The sequence below is a fragment of the Oryzias latipes genome, chromosome 11 (assembly GCF_053564925.1).
Source record: "Oryzias latipes strain Hd-rR chromosome 11, Olatipes_Hd-rR_3.1".
Taxonomy (NCBI): domain Eukaryota; kingdom Metazoa; phylum Chordata; class Actinopteri; order Beloniformes; family Adrianichthyidae; genus Oryzias; species Oryzias latipes.
The window spans coordinates 28,015,958-28,038,696 of NC_136247.1; the positions used below are offsets into that span (position 1 = coordinate 28,015,958).

Sequence of the window (22,739 nt, forward strand, 5' to 3'; positions counted from 1 at the left end):
TTGACATTCTCATATTTAATAACTCATTCCAAGTTGTACAGGATGTTGAGAAATGCATTCACACAGCATGTAGACAGTTACTCCTGATCAGAGCAGATTCCGTTTTCAAACTGTCCACAAGGTGGCAGCAAAGCTAGACATTTGTTCAAGGCTTCCAAAGAAATTCCAGTTTTTTCTGAGCATCATATGAATACACACAAAATATTATTGCACGGTGAAAACCTTCATTCTTCTAAAAATAAAGATAATTTAAACTCAAAGCTTTTTGCAATAAGTAGATCCAAACAGATGGCACTTTGTTCTTCCTCCTCAGGCTGCTCCTCTTCATCCATATTCGGATTGGAGAATCCTCTGGCTTTAATATCTGCTGTGCAATCTTTCTAACAACCTCCACTTTCCAGGTCCTTCCTGGTTCTCCCCACGGTGACGAAGAACTGAACAGTCAGTGTCCCATGACGGAGTTTTCATTAAAATGGGAGGGAATGAATAACGGGTTTGTTTTACTGCAGGCTAGTCTGTTCAGTTTGGTCTAATTAAGAAGGAAGAAAAAAACATCCAGGCAGAAGAAGTAGTGTTTTACATTATCAGGAGAAAACAGGGAATCATTCAGATGTCTACCTTCATAATAATATTATAATTAGAGCAGAAACAGAAGAGGCATAAATGTAGAAAAGAGTCCAGACAATTTCTTTGATCTTAGTGTTTTAGATTGAATTATTTAATATTTTCATGATCTATTTCTGTTGTGTTAAACAGAAGCAAAGCCAAAACAGCTAAATGACACAGATGGTCTGCTGTAAGGAAGCAGAGCGGAGAGGAAAAAGTGCCAAAAAAACCTTCATTGTCCAAGAGCCAAAACAGAAAACTGGATTTTTAAATTAAATACGGTTAAATTAAGGCCACAATAAACACCCGAGCATCGGCAAACATCTAAACGCTGCTTCATGCAAAACTGCTGAGGAAGACTCCTGTCTGAGGAAGAACGGGGCTGCAGGAACAATTCATGAGGAGGCGGGAAGGAGATGGTGTTTGAGATTCATCCAGGAAACAGAAGGATCCAAATGGGATTTGTGAGAATCTTTTCACATCAACAACTTCCTCCATTTATGACAGACACTTCAACATTTCAATCACAGTCCAGCCAATAAGTACACATTAAATAAGGGGGGAGGAGCTTTGGGCCATGGAAAAGAAGAGCAGGGCTAATTTTATCTGTTTAAATTTAGTGACAGGCGTCCTCTTTATGTTAGGTATGGGGTGGGGTGGGGGGGGGATGGGGGGGTCTGAAACCTAAAACCACCAAACTGAACTCCGACCTCTGTTAGTGTTCACCAGCAGCTCACGGCTGCCGTCCAGGACGCTCAAAGTGCTTCCTGCTCGTTTCACTGAAGTGTTTTTGCTCCAACATCCCAGAAGACTCGTTTCCATGGGAACGAATCAGAATCAGCTTAAAGAGAATTCAAACAAATCAGAATGTGAAGAAAAATATCATCATTTGAAAACTATTTTAAACTGGAAAATATGGAAAATGTTCTAATAAAAAAACCTTTACATTAAGATGGTAAATAAAGAATTGAACATTTGAAAAGTATATTTTTTAAACTTGAAAGAAAAACTGAACATTTGAATAACAAAAAAAATGTAAATTAAAAAAAAAAATACATTTGAAGAAATATTCTAAATAAAATAGTAAATGTAGAAGTTGAATTTAAAAATATCTAAATCTAACACTTTATTTTTTATTTTCATTGCGACCTCTTCTTCTGTTTTCGGCGTTTAGCCTGTATTCTATTGGCTACTTGGACGTGATTGACATGGAAGTACAGCATCATAGGAAGGATGACGCGGGCGGCGCCAATGACAGACGCCGTTTTGGAGTGGAAATGACATCAAAACGTCCGTCACACATTGTCAATCATCCCTCAGTACCCAATGGGCTCAAAGCCCCGCCCCCATCTCAAAAACAAAGAGTCTGGGTTGAAACTTTAAATCGATGTTTGAAAGTAAAGAGGGAGAGAAACGAAAAAACAAAATATCATTATTTCCCTTTAGCAACACTTTAAGGATGTTTAGATGCATTTTCAAGTTTAAAACTGGTTTCAAATCTCCTTTTTCAAATTAACAATCTGGTTTTTCAGTCACTTTATGCTGATCCTAAGGCGACCCCCCCCGGTTCTGATGCAGGACCCCCACAGCTCTCCTCTGAGATATTTACATTCTTTAAAACTGAAAGAGAAGCCGCCACGCTGACCGTGAACTGGGGCAGACGTCCGTGACGGATGGCGTTTGTCACCAGAGAGGACGCCGCCTGATTTAGAAATGAGCAGCTGTCAGTCATCCGTCAAGACAGCGGGCCAGAGGCGCTGGGACCACGCCTCCCGCCGTCGCACGCTGCCTGGAGGGTGAGGACTCTGCCACGCCCCATTCTGAAGAACTGAACATTTCAGGTTTTAGCGTTTTGCTGCAAACATCTGAGAGGGACTCCTGAACACGACGGCTTTGAGATGCAAACAAAAAACTCTGAACCAAATCCGTCAAACGGTGGACTAAAGGAGTCGGAGGAGGGAACATAAACCCAAACTGCATCCGGACGTTCAGAAAACAGCGCTGAGCTGTTGAGATGTTAGGAGTGTGCGTCCCTGCCGGGCGGAGACTCTTTGTCCTCGTCATCATCGCTCAGGAAAAACAGCGGGAACATCCCGAGAATGCAGCCGATGGACACACCGATGGCTTTGCCCTGCAGGGGGGGGGGGGACATCAGATCTGCTTATTTATGCAGTTTTCTCAACATGAAGATCCTCTGGATTTACTGGAATGACCGTCTTCCTCGTTGGTTCTTCATAGATGAACAGAACGGGGTCTCACCATGTGGGAGCTGAGCCGCGTCTGCCACATGTCCACCTGTTTGGGCGTCAGGTCTGGAACCTGCATCCCCAGTTTGGAGGCCAGAGCCTCGACGTAACCTGCAAGGCTGCAACAACCAGACGGGATGAGGACCAGCCTCAGAATCCTCACAGCAAAGAGAAGAGGAGAGAAACCTTCCTGCTCATTTAGAAGACTGATGAGGTTTCACAGCTGACAGACTAAAAGAAGTGAGAAACTCTTCGTCTTTAGATGCTTTGACGCTCTCCAACAAACTATCGTCATTTAAAAACACCAGAAATCAATATCTATTATGCCTTTAGTTCATATACAAACCAAACCACCAGACATTCAAAACCTTTGACTCCAAAACCATCAATAAAATGCTTTTTATTCACACTTATCAACAGAAAGTGGTTGATTTTTTCTAAAGGCAAAAGAAGACATAAAAATCCATGAACAGATTATGATCTAAGTAGTTTTGGATGCTCTTGTGATCAGGTTTAAAGGAAAGACCTGCATGATTTCATGGATTTAACAGACTGAAGCCGGTTTCTGTGGAGGTTTCACATCTTCTTCAGTTTCTATTTTGCTGATCCGGTTCTGTCCAGTTTAACATGAACAGAAACACAATCTACATTTAAAATGTTACTACAATTTTGTTCTTTTAATCCTTAAACTTATAAAACAAATAAAAAGATCTGAAACTACAACTTTTTTTATTATAAGGCTGGGAATTTGAGACCTTTAGAAACAGTTTCTCTTCCTAAAACTTTGAAAAATATAAACTTTAATTTTTACAAAGAGAAGAGGCCTCAATTTAAAAATAGAACAAAAATGAGATAAAAAATGAGCAAATGACAAAAAAACTTTTCAGTTTGGGAGAACTACAGTAACTAAATGATGCTTTTGACTAAAATACAAACAAAACTTAAAAAAATATATCTTTATCAGAGCCAACATGCATAACTCAATGTGAAGACATTTTTAAAAGGTTTCTCACCCGAGTCCGGCCAGATCTGAAACCAGGTTCCCCAGAGCTGCAGCTGCACAAACACAAAGACACACACTTTGATGCTGCTGCTGCACAAACACAAACACTTTGATGCTGCTGCTGCACAAACACAAAGACACACACTTTGATGCTGCTGCTGCACAAACACAAAGACAAACACTTTGATGCTGCAGCTGCACAAACACAAAGACAAGAACTTTGATGCTGCTGCTGCACAAAGACACACACTTTGATGCTGCTGCTGCACAAACACAAAGACACACACTTTGATGCTGCAGATGCACAAAGACACACACTTTGATGCTGCTGCTGCACAAACACAAAGACACACACTTTGATGCTGCTGCTGCACAAAGACAAACACTTTGATGCTGCAGCTGCACAAACACAAAGACAAGAACTTTGATGCTGCTGCTGCACAAAGACACACACTTTGATGCTGCTGCTGCACAAACACAAAGACACACACTTTGATGCTGCAGATGCACAAAGACACACACTTTGATGCTGCTGTTTGCAGCCTGGAGCTACACCGCAGAACGGAAAAGCACCGGCAATTAATGAGGGATGCTGCAGAATTCATCTGGAAGACGATTCATGCAGCTCTGTCATCTCTGAGAGCAATGTTTAGAGTCCCACTCTGATCATCTTTTGATCTGTTGTAAAAACGTTCCCACTGCTCTTTTATTTATTTAGGATTTTGCAGTTTTGCATTTTTTCTAAACGACAGGTTTCTGCAGAGCGACAGGAGTTCAATCAGTTTGGCCTCAAAATCCACAAATGTTCTAAAATTCATAAAGGAAAGTACAGAAAAGTCATTATTGGAGCAACGTTTACTGCCGCAGAGCAACCCCACCCCCTCTTTCCATCACCCATAACCGAGCAATGCAAGTGAAAATGCTCTAAAAAGTGAAATTTAGCTTTTAAATTTGTATTATTTATTTCTACATGTTTAAAAACGCCTGTAGCTCATTGAAAGTCATTAAAATGTTTGCTGTGGGGATCCTTCACAGGCTGATGTTGCTATTTGGAAGGAGATTTGCACAACGTAACTTCAGTATATTACAAATGTAAACTTCCTGTGTGTTAAAGAGGCCCACATACGGCCTGCTGTAATCTGCATTGATAAGAAGAGGAACGATAGAGAAGGTGGGAAACCTTTAAGATCAAAGAGGGGTTTCTCTTTTTTTGGAAAACCACCAGGATCTTCGGTCAGCTTGTTCCTCCTCTGCCTTCATGGTTTCTCTGCTCCTAAAGTCCACAGGAGCTGTAAAGACTCGGCCTCACAGGAGAAAATGTTTGCTGTGGTGCCACTAAAAGTGATGATCCTTGAAGGCACTGAGCTCAGGTGGACGTCCTTATCTCACGCCACGCACAGTAAAATATTGAAAGGCGCTTTCTTTCTTTTTTTTTTTTCTAAAAGCAATCAAAAAGATAAATGGACTCAGAAAACGATGAGGCCGTTCTAGAGCAGGAAGCACAGCAGAGGAGACATCAGGGCAGAGCTATTGATCCCCGCCCTCCGCCTCTGATTTGCACTTTGCAGAGGAAATCAAGAGGCACGTATCCATAGCAACCGAATAATCAAGCAGGCATCAGAGTGAAAAGATGAGGTCCAGTGCATTCACGTTTTGTTTTTGATGAGGGTCACCTCTGCTCCCAAATACCCAAAGACCACAAAGTGAATCCAACATTTAAAGAGGAAGTGTGAGAGAAGCAGAGTGAAGATGGAGATTATAGATCATACTCCTCAGTTTGGCCTTAATAACATATAAACTGGAAAAAGCCCCCTGAAACAACATAAGGTCCCAAAACGATGGGCTTTGCCTTCAAAAACGGTTCCGCTTTGTTCAATTTGAGTAATTCTGTGAGACACCAACTTAAGGAACAAAACATCTAAACCTTTGTGGTTCATGGACCAATTCCTTAGTCATTCATGATGTGGCTAAAGCCTTTGTGCAGGCGCCTGTCTGGGGGATTGACCCGTACAGGTGCTGCGGGGCTTTGGGTTGTCTGCACACACTGCTGTTGGACAGCCCTTGTGACACACTCTAGTCGTAAGACAGTTGCCAGTCCTAACTGACCGCACTCACAGGGTGTGCAGGTGATACGCAAGTACCAATAGAATAGAAGTTTACACTCCGGTTGTCTAATGTCCTCATTTCTAGCAGTCAGGCTGGGCGCACGTGTCCCATACCATGTGCCTGCGACTCACCCACTTCACCCTTACTTAGCCGAACGTGTTGTTCAGGCGTTCGCTACGTCCTGTCGCCTGCATCACGCATGTGTGTGAAGCCAGCGGTCTAGGCGGTCAGCCCAGTGAAGGCCTACCCATTATTTTCACCAGCAGAAAGCCTGCATTCCCCCCAAAGGGCTGTGGTGACTAAGGCGTGACGTGTGAACAAACCCAACCAAAAAAATGACATTTGTGTTTTTTTTGTTTGTGTTTTTATGTGAAACAATTCCACAGCAGAGGCTGGTGTGTAGCAGCACCCTCAGCAGGTTCATCTATACTTAGGGAACAATAATTAACCCAAACCTCCCACTAAGCAACAGGAAGACTCAGATAAATAACTAAAGAAAATGTAGCAAACATAATAAACAGAAAAAATGGTATCAAATTGAAGAAGTAAAGCTATAAATATTGTTGCAGAAGGAGGCGGTTCTTACAAGCCATGGTGGAGATCCCAAGAGTCACTCCGATGGAGAGTTCAATCTGTGTTCCCTGTCAAAATAAAACACAATTATTGAACATCAACCATCAATTCTGCATCAGGTCGCTGATGGTTCTTGTTGCTCCAGGTGACGTCTTGGACTTAAAATCCCTTCAAAGGTTTCGCCACTCGTCCAACTGGGTGAGAAGCCAAACGTTTCAAAACGGAAAGTTTCAAATTCAGTTGCCATGACCCAAATATAAGACTATTCAGCATTAAATAAAATAAAAAAAGAAGAATAGAAAATGTCAGTTTTTAAACTTACTGCTGCGATCATGATGGCGTTATCCAGAAAACCAAATCCAACAAAAGGAATGGCGTTGTGGAATAACACTGAAAATGAAGGAACAGAAATGTCAGCCTTTCCATTGAATGGAATGCCGATCTAAAGTACAATGTGTTTGTTATTTACAGATTTTCCAACATTCTTGGTTATTTATTATCAGAATTGAGGATTCTACCTTCATAAAGATCAATAAACTTCTTAAACTACTTCCTAAAGACACATTTAAGGTTCAGTTATAAAGAAACAGCATTAGATACGTTATTTTTGAATTCCTTTAACCCTATTCTTTAGAATAAAATGCAGCTCAGTGGGTTATATTCATATCCACAGTTTTTGATGAAGAACCTCTGTACATCATTTAAAGGTCTCTATCCTTCTGTTCTCTTTAGGAAGCAGCTCTGTCCTTCAGAGTTGGTTTCCTCATCATGAAGCTTTAAGTCTCCAGTGTTTGGATGGGTCTATGCGCTCCAGACTTCCTCTCACCGTATCTGATCTGGGCTTTTGTTGGCGGTGATGGCTGCAGCGTCTCTGAGAGAACAAGAACATAAAAAAAACAAATACATCAGAAGTTTTCCAATACGTGGACTTCAAACATCTGCAGCAACAGAGAGACGGTTTGTTTGACTCAAACTCATCGTTTTCCAAGAAAACGTCTGACAGAACTCAGGAACAAAGAAACCTCCTTCACTCTTTCCTGCCTTCACATCCACTAATTAACTCCAAAGTGGCTTTGGCACAATGCTACAAAATAAAAGTAGTTGAAATCTTCTCTTTCTGAAATATGGAGTACATCATCAGAATGTCAGATTCCTGCATCTGAAAAGGTGTTCCTCTCCACGTTTGGATGCAGCAGTGAGGCATCGATGTCCTTCATACTTCACCTTCTCCGTTCCTCATTAGAGTGGAGACATTTGATTTAATGAAGGTGTCCTTTTCAAACATGAAACTGCTGAATCATCTGGGATTCGTTTGTTTTAGTCAGCTGAGACTCTCCTGAAAATCTGTAGACAGCAAAAGTCTAAATAAATTGGAACGAAAAGAGCTCCTTCCATTTAAAATAGTTTATTTCTACTGATCGGGAAATATTTCTGAAATAGAAAATAAATATTGGTTCTAAATAACAAAAAACTTGCACATAAATTATATTGCAGTGGAAATGTATGATTAGTTGAGTAGCAAATTTGGTCATTTGAAATTGTGTTTAGATATGTACAGTATTTTCTAAAAGAACTTTATCATCTTTTGTTTGTGTTTTGGGGAAAAAATGTGTTTTATAAACCGATTTAATTTAAATCAATCTGCAGATGTACACAAAAAAATCCACTCAAAAATTCAAGGTTCATAACTTTTATCTAGATCCTTGTTTCTTAAATCTTTTGTTTTGAAAATAATTTGAATTAAAATAATAAAACATAACTATTTTTAATACATTAAATATATTCCATTTAAAGTTTTCTAATACTCCATAAATGTAGTTTATCATCCATCAGGGAAATTATAAATAAATCAAAAATCAAGCTTAGATTTGATTCTTTATCGTTTGTTGAGGCTAAAGTGAGTTTTTATTCTAACCAAATGTAGTCAGGCAGAAATCTACATTAGTTATTAATTTATTACTACAACAGTATTAAGCTCCTTTTGCCTCAGCAGTGCAGAGTTTTATTGACATTCATGCACAGCCAGATGTGTTAGGAACCTTCCTGTGCATCTATTGATCTGTATGGTGGAGAGAAGCAGCAGAAACTCCAACTGAACTGTAAACAGGGATCACTGCAGCCCACAGCGGTCGGGTTTAAAATCCAATTACAGCAAAAAAAACGTTCACTTTCTGACCTGCAGAGCTCCACTTTATAATCTGCAGCTCAGCTCGCATTTGAAGGTTTGTCAGCTCTTTTTTGCCAGCTCTCCCCCTCCCATCAGCCGGAGCTCATTAGCATGTGGCGCGCTCATTAACAAGTCCGATGACAATTAAGAAGCCATAGTGATTAACTGCTTTCCAACACTAACAGTTGTCCAAGAAACTGAAAGGTTATTTTTGGATTGGGGATTCTGAAGCAGTTTCCAAACAGAACCAGGATTTGAAGACCAAAACTCACAAACACACCGACAGAGGAAAGAGGAAAGCAGAATGTGGGTCCTCAAAGAAAATGTGCTGCTTATGGGATCTGATGCTAAACTCTGATTGGTCTTCAGGTGTTTCTACCTGCAGAAGGTTGTGACGGATGGTTCATGTTTGGGTTCATCCTCACTTCCTGCTCAGAGTGACAGGATCGGTTCAATTACAGCTAAAAAAAACGTCACTTTTTGACCTTTTAGTGATTAGTAAATAGAATTGTTCTCTTTTTGGAATATTCCAGCAAATCTCTGTCTTTTGACTCACATCTACAGAAGTTAAAACTCTGAAAACAAAATCCGTCCTGTGTGACGTGTGCATGCACGTTCGCACATGCAGACACACACCAATTCATATTTACAATCTTTGAATTTTTCTTTTAAGGTAACCTGTTTGTCAACTTCAGGGAACGGCCTGATTAAAGCACTTGTTCTTTGTGAGTCCTGAGGTGCCATAAGGTGTCTACCACACCTTATGGCTTAGTCATAACTGCCCCCACGGGTGGAAACGGGCTGTCTGCTGGCCAAAAAATGAGCAAATCTGTACGGGGCATCCAAACTATGCAGGGTAAAGAGTAAAAACACACGTGCCTTTTTTTCCCTACGTGTTTGCATCTTGACTGTTAGAAATAAGGAAATCAGATAATCAGAGTGTAGATGGGTGTAGGAATCTATGGGCGTCCCACAATCACTGATGTATCACCAGCACACCCCATGCAGCGTGTGTGCGGTCAATAAGGGATCAGTACTCACACCTCACTAATGACTAGATTAGGGCGCCGTAAGACAGTATGTCACAGTGCGTGTACCTTACCAATACTTCACAGTACACAGCGTGACCACGGCCGGGGGTTGGACCCTTTAACGCTAACAGAACCATTGGGTGCCGTTCCTTACAGACCAAACCAACGCGAAAGCCCCCAAGTCCCACCTAACCATTTAGAAAAACACATTTTATGTTTGTGTAAGCATTAAGACATTCTTTTATCAGATGTAGCTAAATAATTATATTAATATAAATATTTATATTAATTGAAGCATAACAGGGTTATAATTCTATTACTTTAGACAGCAGCAGCACATGCAAGTTCCTTTCAAATTAAACATTTATGTCAATAGAGATCCTGCTGCAGTTGATTTACCAGCAAACATGTTCTATTAATGAACCATTCTGATCAAACCATAAGTTTGGTTAGTTACCTGACAAAACTTTACCAACAAACCTATTATAGATTTAGATAATTAGCTTTTTCCCCAAAGCCAAAGCAGTAAAGAGTCAACTAAAGAACAGAGAATAAAGCTAAATAAAGTATAAACTTTTACCATTACAATTTACAAGCTTTCTGAAGTCTTTCAGCTCAGTTTGAAGGTTTTTCTCATCTGACGTTTTCAAATCTAAAACTGCTCCAATTACCGTTTCCTTCCACATCTTCCCAAAACGTAGCAGGTGCTGCTCAGCGCCCTGACAAACTGAACATCTGCCTGAAAACTCAGAGGAAATCATTTCCAACACGTCTCAGCAGACTCTCTGCACAGCAGGAGGAGATTGACAAGTTTGTCATGGAGAGTTGGAGCGATGCTTTCAGGGAGCGACAGACTGAAAGACTATTCTAGGCAACAGAAGGACTGTTACTTTCCAAACTTTAGATTTAGAAAACCTTTTTGTTTATTTCCACATAAAATAGCAACATAAGGAAACTAAATCCTCTAGCTTTGATTCAGTCCGTGAGCAAACGCAGTCCTAGATAATCCTCTGAATTATAGAAACTGCTGTAAAATCCAGATTTCTAAAACAGAATCGCTCTCAAAGAACGTCTGTACTGGAAAGACGGTGAACATCCCAGAGAATCTCTTGATGAGGAAGAATTGTGATTTTTTTTTAAGAACTCACAGCCAGTTTACTTCCAAATAAATGAGACCACACAGAAATAGTATCTGGAAAACGCAGAAACAGCATAAAGGCTACACATTTTTGATCATTTTTCCATCTCCTTTCAACAGCAAATATTCCAATGTTGTCTTTTCTGCTGTCAGTGTAAAAACATGCAAGATCCAGAGCAATAAAAAGCTATTTTTTAGGGTTTTAAATTAAAGTTTGCCTCCAACATTATCACGTCAAATAACACAATGTGTGTTTTTGGATTCCAGCCACGAATTAAGTTTTTCCAGAACACAAGTAAATACATTCTTTGACTAAATATAGGAAATATGTCTCAAAAATATGAAAATATAAGATTAGTTCTGATACATGAAAGACATTTCATTTTTCTTGGAGCATTAATAAAGTAAATAACTGCTGAAACCAGTAAATGACACTAAAAGTGCTGTTTTACACGTCCAAAGAAACTTTTCTGATTTTTCACATTACTTAGTTATGATTTCAAAGCAAGTACGAGAATGTACTGTCCTTTATTTAGTATTTGGAGAGTGCACTGACTAAAGTGAGTTTTTAAGTGAGTTCTCTAGGCAATTAGAAAATAGAGCCCCCCCCACCCTACGTGTGTTTTACAGCAGACAGAACTGACTTCATCCTATAACAAACCGTTGTTTTTAATAACAGCTTGAGACACTTTGATAGAGTCCCACTCCGATCATCATCTGATCTATTGTCAAAGTGGTCTTTTAATTATGATTGGGCTGTTTTTTTTAGGCCAAATCAAATAACGTATCATTTCCGAGGAAATAGTTTCTGCAGTAGTTCTTTGGAAATTTACCTCTGAGTTGTGGGCAGGACCTTTGGCACAGAGGAAGACCGCCTCCACTTCCCATCATCCATCCGTTCACAGTCTCTTCCAATCGCTTTCAGCCCTTCACACCCCCAACCTAACATTACCGATGAAAAATTGGAGCGATCCAGCGTTACAATTTTTGAGTCGCATGGCAGCTCAGACCAGATGACCCCACTCCAGACGTTAACGTTGGGAGTGGCGTCATCTGGTCCCCACAAGACAGTGGACTAAACCTTTTTTCTTCATGACTTTTGATCTTCACATGGATTACATGGATGTGATTACATTACATTATAATTGTGTTCCTATAGCAATGTGTCATTTTGACATGAATATAACAATTATCAAGATCATTAGAGCTAAAAGTAAAACTAAAAAGCAGAAAATTAATCATTTATGATATACAAATGTGTTTTTTATGAAGTGGGTATATTTTGTCCTTAAAAAATACAGAAAGGATAAATGGCTTTGTATTTAAAGAACTGTTAAATGTCACAGCGCTCTAAGTGAGACTCATTACCGGCAAGTCTGCCTTTCCGGCGGCAATCATAAACTGTAAATACGAGAGCTGGTGGTGGCCGGCAGTTTTTATAATTGATGTTTGTAACCTCTCCTTCAGAGGACTGTCCACCGCATTTTTAACAGCTTCTGCGCCACCTGAATTCCCATCATTCTTGAACTATGCATGCAGACGTTAACGAGGAACTGCCGATCGGCCTTAATTAGTCCCCCGAGGATAGTAATCATTGGCGGGAGCTTCATTGTTGACCTATAACGCCACAATAGACAAACCTCCATTCGCCGACAGCACTCCACTGTAAATGCCTCCAACAATCTAAACGACGTCAACCGTGCATAAACTAGGTAAACAAACAGTGCTTTCAGACACAGCACAGTCCAGATGAAGCAACACGAGGCACCGCAGACCCACGCCGCCGTTTAATTGGACTCGGTGGGACACCCTCTAAAGCTGGTGGAAAATAGTGTTGCAGAAAAACAAAAAACTTCCTTCTACTTCATGTGAATAGTCATTAAAAAAAATAATACATACTAACGTCATGTTCTGTTGATGTAAAAGGACTTTTAGAGTTTAGACAATACTGTCCACAAATAAAAAGTCAATACTTCGTTTTCAAATGGGATTAAATTAGTTCCAGCAATGTACTTCAAGTACAAAGTTAGATGTTTATTGATATTTTAACAGCCTGTTACATGTCACTAGCTAAGTAATTCAAGGAAAGTGTGTGTGTGTGTGTGTGTATGTATGTGTATGTATATATATGTATATATATATATATATATATACATATACATATACATATACATATACATATACATATACATATACATATATATATATATATATATATATATATATATATATATATATATATATAAGGGTTGTGCCGATGGACGATATCCATCGTGATGGGTGACTGACATCCCGATGGAGAGACCACCATCGTGATGCCACGCCCCCGCCACGTTGCGCGTCGACACCATAAGCCGCGGTTACATGTACAAAATATCTTGATGGGATCAATGGTTGGATTAGAATCCAACCGTGTACATGGGCCCAGAAAAATGTTTTCAGAATATAAAAACGTTCACATGGGTCACACTTTCCGTCGGAATAAATCATTCGCACATGCGCAGTAGGGTTTGAAAACCGGAAGGATATAAATTCCGCCGAGCGGCTTTTTTTCCAAACTTTATTGAATGTAACTATTCAATACAAAACGATAACAGCGCCGAGCGGCTATATATATTGACATGTCAGCTCGGTAAAATACGAGATGATCTTCTAAACGTGCTTTTAATAATGTTACGGTTATTATGAAACACCTGTTCGCTCATCATTTGAATTTTAATCCGTGTGGTCAGTGCTTTTTCTGAACGAAGCCAGGATTAGCAGTATGCTAACACGGGCTAACAACATTAGCTTTGGGTGGTGCTGCTTGCTGGCTGCACGTAAACATGTAAGAATAACATCAGCCTTTATTTAGTCGGGACACGACTGGAAACACAAATCCGCGTGATTGTTTGAATGTTTTCTAAGGACTGAGCGACATTTCTGCTTTGAAGCTCAAACCGCTGTGTGTGTCTGCTGACGATCCGAGCTGTGCTCAGACACACACTTTTAGACCCGGTTCTGAGTTCGGTTGATTGTACCCCTAGAGCTGCGGGACGGATCGCAGTCTTAAATCTCCCACACATACCGCTCATGTACCCCCCCCCCCCCCCCCCCCCCCCCTTCCCATCAAACACAAAGCTGTAAGTCCGCGCTCCACCGGTCCACTTCACTAGTTAAGTGCGGGAGCGGATTACTTCTTTTCTATTTTGTGTGTTACTTTTTTTGTTAAAGTCACTTCCCTCAGTTTATACTGGATCATCGCGGATTAGTCATTAGTTGGGAAATAAAATGAAAAAAGCAAAAAAACGAATAGCAGTTATATAAGAACGAAAAATGTAAAGATACCCCCCCCCCCACCATGTCATCGTCCATCCCGATGGTTGACAGCAAACATCGTCAACGGCCAATTTAAGGGACATCGCCCAACCCTAATATATAACCCTGTATATGTATATGTATATATATATATATATATATATATATATATATATATATATATATATATATATATATATATATATATATATATATATATATATATATATATATATATATATATATATATATATATATATATATACACACACACACACACACACACATATAGTCTTAAAAACAACATGAAAAAAGGGGAATAATTAACTCCTGATGTGTGACAGAAGCTGTCAGAGAATAAAGGCATCTATTCAAATTTCAGGACATTGTGCTGCTGGAACGCGGCAGAAAAACAACATATCTGTGGAAAAAGCCCTAATGAGAACATCTCATAAGTAAACAAACCATTTTTAAAAGACTGTCAAAAACTAGGATTTTTGTCCCATTTTAAAATAAAACATTACAGGTTCAGTGACATGAAAGTAATTCTGAGGCAAAACAACTACTGGCAGCAATTAAAACGATGAAATGTATGAATATGATATTGTAGATAAAATGATGGATCTTGGTTGTATTTCTATATTTACATTGTTTTACCTGTTAATATTGCTCCTATTGTTCATTTATATGTATTGTATTTTTACCATTTACAATGTTTTTTATAAATCTCCTTTATGTTGTATTTCTGTTTTGCATTTCACATGTTTTTAGGGAGAAAAATGTACCACCTGACCAGGGACTACAGATGAAAAATAGCCTTTTGGCTAATTCTGCCTCATTTGTAAAGATGCTTTTTTACTATGCAATATCCCTGCCAACTAAACTAATAAATAAATAAATAAATAAATAAATAAATATATAAAAAGGTGTGATGAGAGCAGCCATGTTTTTGGTTAAAAGAGCACTAAGAAAGAGTCAGGAGGCAGAACTGAAGATGTTGGTTCTCTCTAGGACTGACGAAGATCAGAGGAACAACTCATCTTAGATGATTTGGAAATAAATGATAAATGCTGGGAAGCAGATGGAGATGGTATTAAGTCCCACTCCAATCCTCTTTTGATCTATTGTAAAAGTCTTCCCAGTGGCCTTTTCATTACCATTATTCTATTTTTAGGCAAAGTTAAAAAAAAACTGTGTCCTTTCCTAGGACATAGTCTTTGCAGATCGGCAGTTGTTCATTAGAAATTCGCCTCTGAATTGTGGGCGGGATTGTTGGCATGGAGTACGACTTCCCATCATCCCTTTGTTTACACATTCTCCTGCTAGCTCACAGCCCTTCACAACCCCGACCTAACTTTACCGATGCAACACAGATGGCGAGCGATATCTGAGCTGAACAGTTTAGATCCAGATGCCAGCTCAGACGTCTACGTGGTCGTCTGCAAGCGGACGCATCACAATGGAGCGGAGCAGGGACCTTGGCTGTAGCACTGACGTCACAGCTACAAGCCATTTCAAACTGCATTTTTGCGTCTGCTCCTGATTCACAAGATGAATACAGAAATGCAATTTGAGCTTAGATGTGTCTTCCATCATGAGAAAATGCCACAAGAACATGTTAAAAAACACAATTTTTCATTGGAGGGGGTCTTTAAATGATGAAAAATGACCAGTTTTTTTAACGAAACTGTCAGAGGAAATGGAAAAAAAGGTGCTACTTCTGTTCAAAACTGCCCCATTGAACAAACCAGAAATAGAAGAGTAATACAACTTTTTTTCCCTACACACACAAAGGAGCCATTACCTTCTTAAAAAAAACAAATAAACAAAGGTTCAGGTAACGGTCTAAGGAACTGTTCTATTTTAATGCCAGTATTTTGGATTTTTGTAACTTGAAACTTTGAAAAAGTTAGAAGAAACAGGGAAAAGTAAAACCTGCACAGCCTACAGCTTTTCATCAACTTTAACATAAATCACGATGAAACTGCAGATTATTTTAATCCCTGTGGTGCAGAGAGAAGATCAACTGTTCGGGTCAAATTCTCTCAAGAGAAACTTAAAAGCTCTTTGCTGCTGAGCTGACATTCAGCGCTTTACAGAACATTAGAGCAGTGGTGACCTTTACTCAGAGTAACCAGGGGATTTGAAAATCTGCATGCCTTCTTGAATTATTAACCTTTATTTTTCCATCTCCAGCTAAAGGGAAAACACTGTTGTGAAGCTGAGTTATGTACAAACTATGCTTCTAATCCAGTTCTTACTCAATTAACTTAGCTGAATGTTTCTTTAGCACTGAAGGCTACCAGGGAATAAATGTCTCAATGACGTCCAAAATGTCCCAAATCTGAGCTACAGCTGGAAAAACAGTTATCTGAATTTTTTTTCCCCCCCACATCTCTCTTTACTAGACCTGATCCTGATTACCTAAATCAGGTGTAATCAGATGATAGAAGCAAATGAACAGATCTCCAAAACATTTTTTTTCAAACAAAACAGAGATAAATGTTTTTTCCAAGATTAATGACTAAAAAAGTGGATATTCTGTGATTAAACAGAAACATTTTGGAAAACGGCCTGAGAAATGTGGGATTTAAAAGACAATTCAAAAAGGTCTGGTTGGTACAAACAAATATTGATATGATGATTGCCCCCAGTACCACTGCTCATTCCCCTCCGGGAATCAAACCCTGGATTCCTGCGTGATAGCCTTTCACCTTACCAACCGAGCTATCCAGCCGCTAAAAGAATGTTCTTTCAATTTCACATTTTTTAGTTTCAATTCTTGAGCAAACTTTACTTGTAATGTGCTGTGATGGTGAGTCACTACGGTTTTACCCTGACATGACTTTTTTTGTCTTTGGGGAAACAAACTATATGTTTGGCAACTCAAAAAAAGGGGAAGCGCACAAGCATAAATCAAGAAAAGGTACAATTATATTTATTAAAGAACATTTTTACTATTATCCCAGTACTGAAAATGTACTAATGTACTATATAATGTTTAAATCTATGGCATCTGCTAGATTAAAGGTCAGAAGAAAAGCCTTTGATGTTTGTGAGAAAAATGGCTGAGAAAAATGTTTAATTTCTCCCAGATATCTTGCAATCCAATCAGCCTTTGATGTATTGTAAAAGTATTCCCAATGATCTTTTTATTTTATTTTTTAATTAACCTTCATTTATCCAGGCAGGACAGATCAAGAACAACATCATTATTTACAACTGTGGTCTGGCTAGAGGAGAGTGTCTCTCTGTGCTTTAAAACCAGGAGGCTGTGCTTCCTCCTCCACCAGTTACGTGCGAGAGGTTTCATCCATATTTAACACCTGCTCCGGATGATGATTATTCTCCACGATTATCTTCCTCAGCATTTTCAGGATATTTTCCAGACGCTTCTGAGTCAGCTGATGCCAATTCTCCATGCAGGGGTTCGGGCTTCGGTTGGTAGCGATTCAGGAACCGGTGGAAATAGCTGTGAAATATTCCTTAGCAGGCACGAGCCGACGTCCACAAATGGATGGATCAGAATGGAGTGGAACAGGAAGCTTGTGGCCCGACCAGCATATTTTCTACATCACAAATATGAGGATTTTTCCATCTACTCCCCATTCACAAGGATTTGAATGAAGAAATACTCAGAATTACCATTTTGAGTTTAATTTTCTTTATACATGCCCTATACTACATCAGAAAAACACCAAAAACATTTTTTGTTGTCAGAGTCGGTCTTTAAACTCTATTTTGTCTACCCGTATAACTTTTCTAATGGAGTTCCACAAGGCCACATGCTGGGGCCCCCCTTTTTATTTTTGCAATGTTCAAATCCTCCAGAGGTTAGTAAATCCTTTGGATCTCAGCTTAGTCTTTTCAAAAAGCCTTTTTTGATGGCACAAGAACTTTTTTTTAACTCTAAAATCATGGTTTATATTTGAGTGGAACAGATTCAAGCAAGCAATAGCCATGGCATGTGACCAGGATCAATCAAAACAAATGACTGCATAAGACAAGAAAAAATCCTTCTGAACATGTCTATTGCACATCAAAAGACTTACCACTGAATTTTAATTACTTCTAAATTAAGTTTTTTAAACGTAGAGAGACTCACTGTAGTTAATTTGACACCAAATCTGCCAATTTTTGCCCTGGAGTCCCAACTTTGTGGTTTGTTATTGCAAATGGCCAAAAGATAAGAAAATAACAAGCTTTTGATCCAGTATAATATTAAATTCAATCACCTTGTTATTAGAAACAATCATAAAACTAATAATAATCAAAGGAAGACAATTATTTATTTGACAAACTCCCTAATTTTATATTATTTGCACTTAATTATATGTCGACATGTTGTTTGGATACCCTGGTTATTCTGCATTATTGATTTATGAGCAAAAGTAAGAAAAAACTTGGTCTCCCATTCATTCTCACAACTTCTTCCACTGGACACTAACTGGACCTGCCCCCCCCCCCCCCCCCCCCCGACTGACTGACATGCGCAGTTCGTCTCTTACCTTGAGCGATGGCGATGGACTCGAAACTCTGCAGCTCGTTCAGTAAGCAGGACCTCTCCTTTGGGTGAAGGCGGTAGATAAACTCCTTTGCCCTCTTTGGGGAGTTCAGCGGCTCCCACGGCTCGTTTCTCCCGTGGGTTCCCATCCAGCAGCTCGGCACGTGCCGCCCAGTACCCGGCAGCCTCTGCGCCGTCACCGGCGGCGGGGCAGCTTGCCTCAGTCCCCTCGGTAACTTCTGAAAAGCTGGCCAAATAGCTTTTTGGAGGTAAATCTTCAGCATCGTGGCGGCGTGAACTACTCAAACGTTGGAGAAAAACAAAAAACGCTATTCTTGGCAAATGTATCGCTGACCTCCGACACCCGCGCGCCTTATTCTCCCAGCTCCACCAACGGCTGCCGGGACTCGGACTCGGAGAAGTTCAGAGACCTCAATGGGAGACAAGTCGACGACTTTGGAGGTCAGTTTCCGAGAGACCCGCGGTAAAGTCGGAGCACTCGAACATCTCTTCTCGTACTGTCCGCCGCCTCAAACTGGTCATGGTCTCCCTACAGTGTCCCGGTTAAAAACTGTGCACGTGAAGCTACGCCCAAACTAGACAAGCTAAGTCAGAAGAAAAGCCCTTATAGAACTAAATATAACACTCACTTCCTGTCTTTCAAAATAAAACACTGTTTTTCCGGTTAAACCCTTTCATAATAATTTGACCGTTTCAAAGCAAAATTACAAAACGAGAATCCACTTTCTTAAAGGAGGATATTATAATCAATAGTTGTTTTTGTATTACAAAACCAATTCACCAAATGGCTATTTATGACTTTTGTCTTAAGAAATATGGTGAAACAGCACCATCTCCTGGTCTAACAGGTGAAGTTAATTTCTACCCTGATAGAATTCACAAATAAATATAAAAATGTAGTCCAAAGCGTAATATCAAATATTTTATTTACATAAATCTCTTTTTAAAACAAAAGGCAAATGAAGTAGCTCTTTCAGAACAAACTAAACATGAATGTCCTTCATAGCTGAAGCATGTCACAAAACACAGCTTTCCAAATTCATTTAACTCAGACACTCTCAGATTTCTTAAACCTTATTTTATGCAACAACAACAAAAAATAACAGCAATTAATTTATGGGGAAATCCTCACATGTTTTAATGGTGGAAACCTTGACATAATACTCAAAAGTTGTGCTAAGCATTTCTTTATAACAAAAAATAAAATTAAATCCACCATTTGTAGTTGCTAGTGTTTTTTTTCAGCAGGCAAAAGCATCACTTCTAAATCATAAAGGGCTTTGATTTGACTCAGTAGTTAGAATTAACAGACAATTAATCACATCTGGAAAGAATAAGCTCAAAAAAATAGAAAATAAATCAAAACATTTTTGCAAATAAAAATGATTTCCAAAGCCGTTTTTTTTCTTTTCATTTCAACTATTCTTGTATTCCTGCTGCAGGGCCCTGAGACAAAAACTGCCAGTCATCTGACAGACCGAATAATCAATACTTACTGAGTAATGCAAGAATAGCTGGTGAAGTTCAACTTATTTATTTTATCAAAAAACTAAGTTTTGATAATTAAATCTTGTTTGGGCAGCTGGTTTGTATTGCATTTGTTTCACAAGCAAACCATTTTTTTTTTAAACTGAAGTCTTAAAATACTTTCTGAGAAAAAACAAACAGATTTTTCATTCTCCAAAGAAATATGAAAAGAGAAAACAAAAATTGCACATTTTTTTTGTTGCATGTACAATAACGTACACAAGATGTTAAGCAAGGTCGCCGAACAGACCAGTAGTAAAACTAACCGAGGTATTTCAGTGATTACAGCAGAAAGTTACTCTTTAAAACACTGGTTTTTCTTCAGTTGGTTAAGAGTCAATAGAAAACAGCTTCTGTCTGGACACAATTATAAATTATCGACGTTTAAAGGACGAAAATGCTGGAAATGTCAAAAGATCCCCTCCATCTGTTAGCCGACAGCCTTCCAGCCGACTTTGAGATCATTTAAAGTCACCGAGACGACCAAAGCAGATGAAGATGGTTGTTTTTTTTTGGCAAAGTAACCTCACAGACTGGAAGTTTGAATTTGTTTAGTCCCTCAACAGTCGTGCCTTTTAAACGCTCCAGCATTTTCCCTCCAAGACGACGAGGAACAGCATCTCTAAGATGCTGCCCTGGTACACACACATGCGCACGCACACACACACACACACCTTGTAGGGCTGTATGGAAAACAAACCCTTCTTTTCTTCAGACTAAAAGGCTTTCTTCCCCACTTTAAAAACCGAAATTGCTCCAAAAACTGATATTTTAAGTGACTCAGGAGCTTAATATTACAGGTGATGACGATCAAGCCATGCTATTTTGTTTTTAATACTCTTAAACCGTTTTTTTGAATCTATGAAAAAAAAAATCTATACATTTTTGGTCTGGATCATGCAGGCGCCACACACACGCAGAACAGGAGCAGCTTTTACTCTTTCCTCAAGCCCTTATTAGAGTAAATAATAACAAAATAAAACAATGTAGACAAATAGTGAGATCCCTGACATTTCTGTAGAACAAATTAAGATGCTAAAGTTGCTTTGATATTATTTAAATTAACTTTAATAAAGATATACATTGGTTTTTCTGTCACTCCTCTGTGGAGTCTGTGTCGTCGTTGATATAGTCTTCTTCTATTGGTGTCCGTCCGTTCTGCGTGCCCCACTCTTCTTCGTCGTACTCTATGCTGTCGTTGTCCTCCAGCAGCTCGTTGTCCAGCTGCTCCGCCCCTCTGGCCACGTGAATCCCGCCGGCCGCTCCGTTGGCCAGCAGCTCGCCCAACGGCTGTTCCTGCTGGTTCGCCCCTGCTGCAGGTGGGCCTGCGGCGGCGGCGGCGTCCTGCGGCGCCGCGTAGCCCCCGTTGTTGTTGGAAAAGGCAGCTCTGTCCCGGCCCTCGTCCTCCACGTAGACCCTCTGGTGGCACATGGGACACGTGTCCTGGATGTACAGCCACTTCCTCAGGCACAGCGCGTGGAAGTAGTGGTGGCACGGCGTGATGCGCGCCGAGCTCACAAACTCCTGGTAACAGATGGCGCACACGTCCTCGATGTCCATCAGTTGATAGCCGCGCAGCTCCGGCAGCGAGTTGATCTTCTTGACGGCGGTGCGGCGGTTGATGAAGGTCTTCCAGCCGTTCTTGGCCTGCAGGTAGATGTTGAAGTAGGCGTGCAGGCACATCATGCAGGCGCGGATCTTGCTGCCCGCCTCGAACATCATGGTGTAGGCGCCGTTTCCGAACATGATGACGCCGAACAGGAACTCGATGATGTTGCCGGTGGAGCGCACGTAGTAGACGTAGTCGTCCAGCTTTTCCCACAGGACGTTGGAGAATCCATCAGCCATGAAGAGGCCATAGACCGTCAGGGACACCAGCACCTGGAGGGGAGAAGTTCACCTGAGGTTAGGAGGACTTAACATCTATGCATTTATATTTATGGAATACAACCCCAGCAGAACTCCAAAAGCCTTTCAGAACCACATAGGGGGAAGTTGCTTTCAACGACCATGCTGCATAAATAAAACCAGCTTCCTAATGAATCTGATCTTCTGCTGCTTTATAGAATACTACTCTTATACTTTCAAATACCTATGTATGGAATTTTCTTAGCTTTTGGATTTCTTCAAAGCACTTGGGACTGACATTCCATACGTTTCTATCAAATGAAAACTGCTTTGCTAAAAGCCCTGCTCCGATGAAAACCGTCTTTGTGGTGTTAACTTGTTCTTGTGGCATTACATACACTGGGGCAAAAAGGTATTTAGTCAGCCACCAATTGTACAAATGATCCCACTGAAACTATGACAGAGGCCTGTGATGGTCAATGACAAAAGTTCAACTCAGTACTTTGTTATATACCCTTTGCTGGCAATGACCGCAGTCAAACGTTTTCTGTTAGTATCACAAGGTTTTCACAAACTGTGGCTGGTATTTTGGCCCATTCCTCCATGCAGATCTCCTCTAGAGCAGTGATGTTTTGGGGCTGTTGCTGGGCAACATGGACTTTCAATTCCCTC

At 40.0% G+C, this 22,739-nt stretch overlaps 2 protein-coding genes and 1 long non-coding RNA gene across 4 annotated transcripts in view; 1 reads left to right on the forward strand and 2 right to left on the reverse strand.

The window, feature by feature from the left end:
• tmem65 (transmembrane protein 65) lies at positions 1-19,607 on the reverse strand. Of its 2 annotated transcripts, none has more exons than XM_023959764.2 (7): positions 18,676-19,607; positions 7,361-7,405; positions 6,857-6,924; positions 6,548-6,602; positions 3,866-3,908; positions 2,866-2,971; positions 1-2,737 (listed from the first exon to the last, which is right to left on the reverse strand). In XM_023959764.2, the coding sequence occupies exons 1-7, from the start codon at positions 18,953-18,955 to the stop codon at positions 2,624-2,626; spliced, it is 711 nt and encodes a 236-aa protein (XP_023815532.1). In that variant the 5' UTR covers positions 18,956-19,607; the 3' UTR covers positions 1-2,623. The 2 variants fall into 2 exon arrangements, with proteins under 2 accessions (XP_023815532.1, XP_023815531.1); XM_023959763.2 differs by having other exon boundaries at positions 2,866-3,010.
• The window catches only part of LOC144995423 (uncharacterized), a 13,635-nt gene continuing 9,895 nt past the window's right edge, over positions 19,000-22,739 (forward strand). Inside the window, exon 1 of the long non-coding RNA XR_013658960.1 lies at positions 19,000-19,133. This is a non-coding gene — a long non-coding RNA (uncharacterized LOC144995423). The remainder of the gene's footprint in view (positions 19,134-22,739) is intronic.
• Positions 19,602-22,739, reverse strand: part of rnf139 (ring finger protein 139) — an 8,073-nt gene continuing 4,935 nt past the window's right edge. The window contains exon 6 of the mRNA XM_023959728.2: positions 19,602-22,100. Coding sequence (XP_023815496.1) covers positions 21,315-22,100 — 786 coding nt within the window. The 3' untranslated portion in view covers positions 19,602-21,314. The remainder of the gene's footprint in view (positions 22,101-22,739) is intronic.

Bases quoted from the DNA above. Each gene is read 5' to 3' on its own strand.
- tmem65 (XM_023959763.2), bottom strand. From the start codon at position 18,955: ATGCTGAAGATTTACCTCCAAAAAGCTATTTGGCCAGCTTTTCAGAAG. The intron at 7,406-18,675 runs GTAAGAGACGAA...TTGTTCTCTCAG, and splicing joins GTCCATCGCCATCGCTCAAG to AGACGCTGCAGCCATCACCG. The intron at 3,909-6,547 runs GTAAGAACCGCC...GTGTTTGTGCAG, and splicing joins TGGGATCTCCACCATGGCTT to CTGCAGCTCTGGGGAACCTG.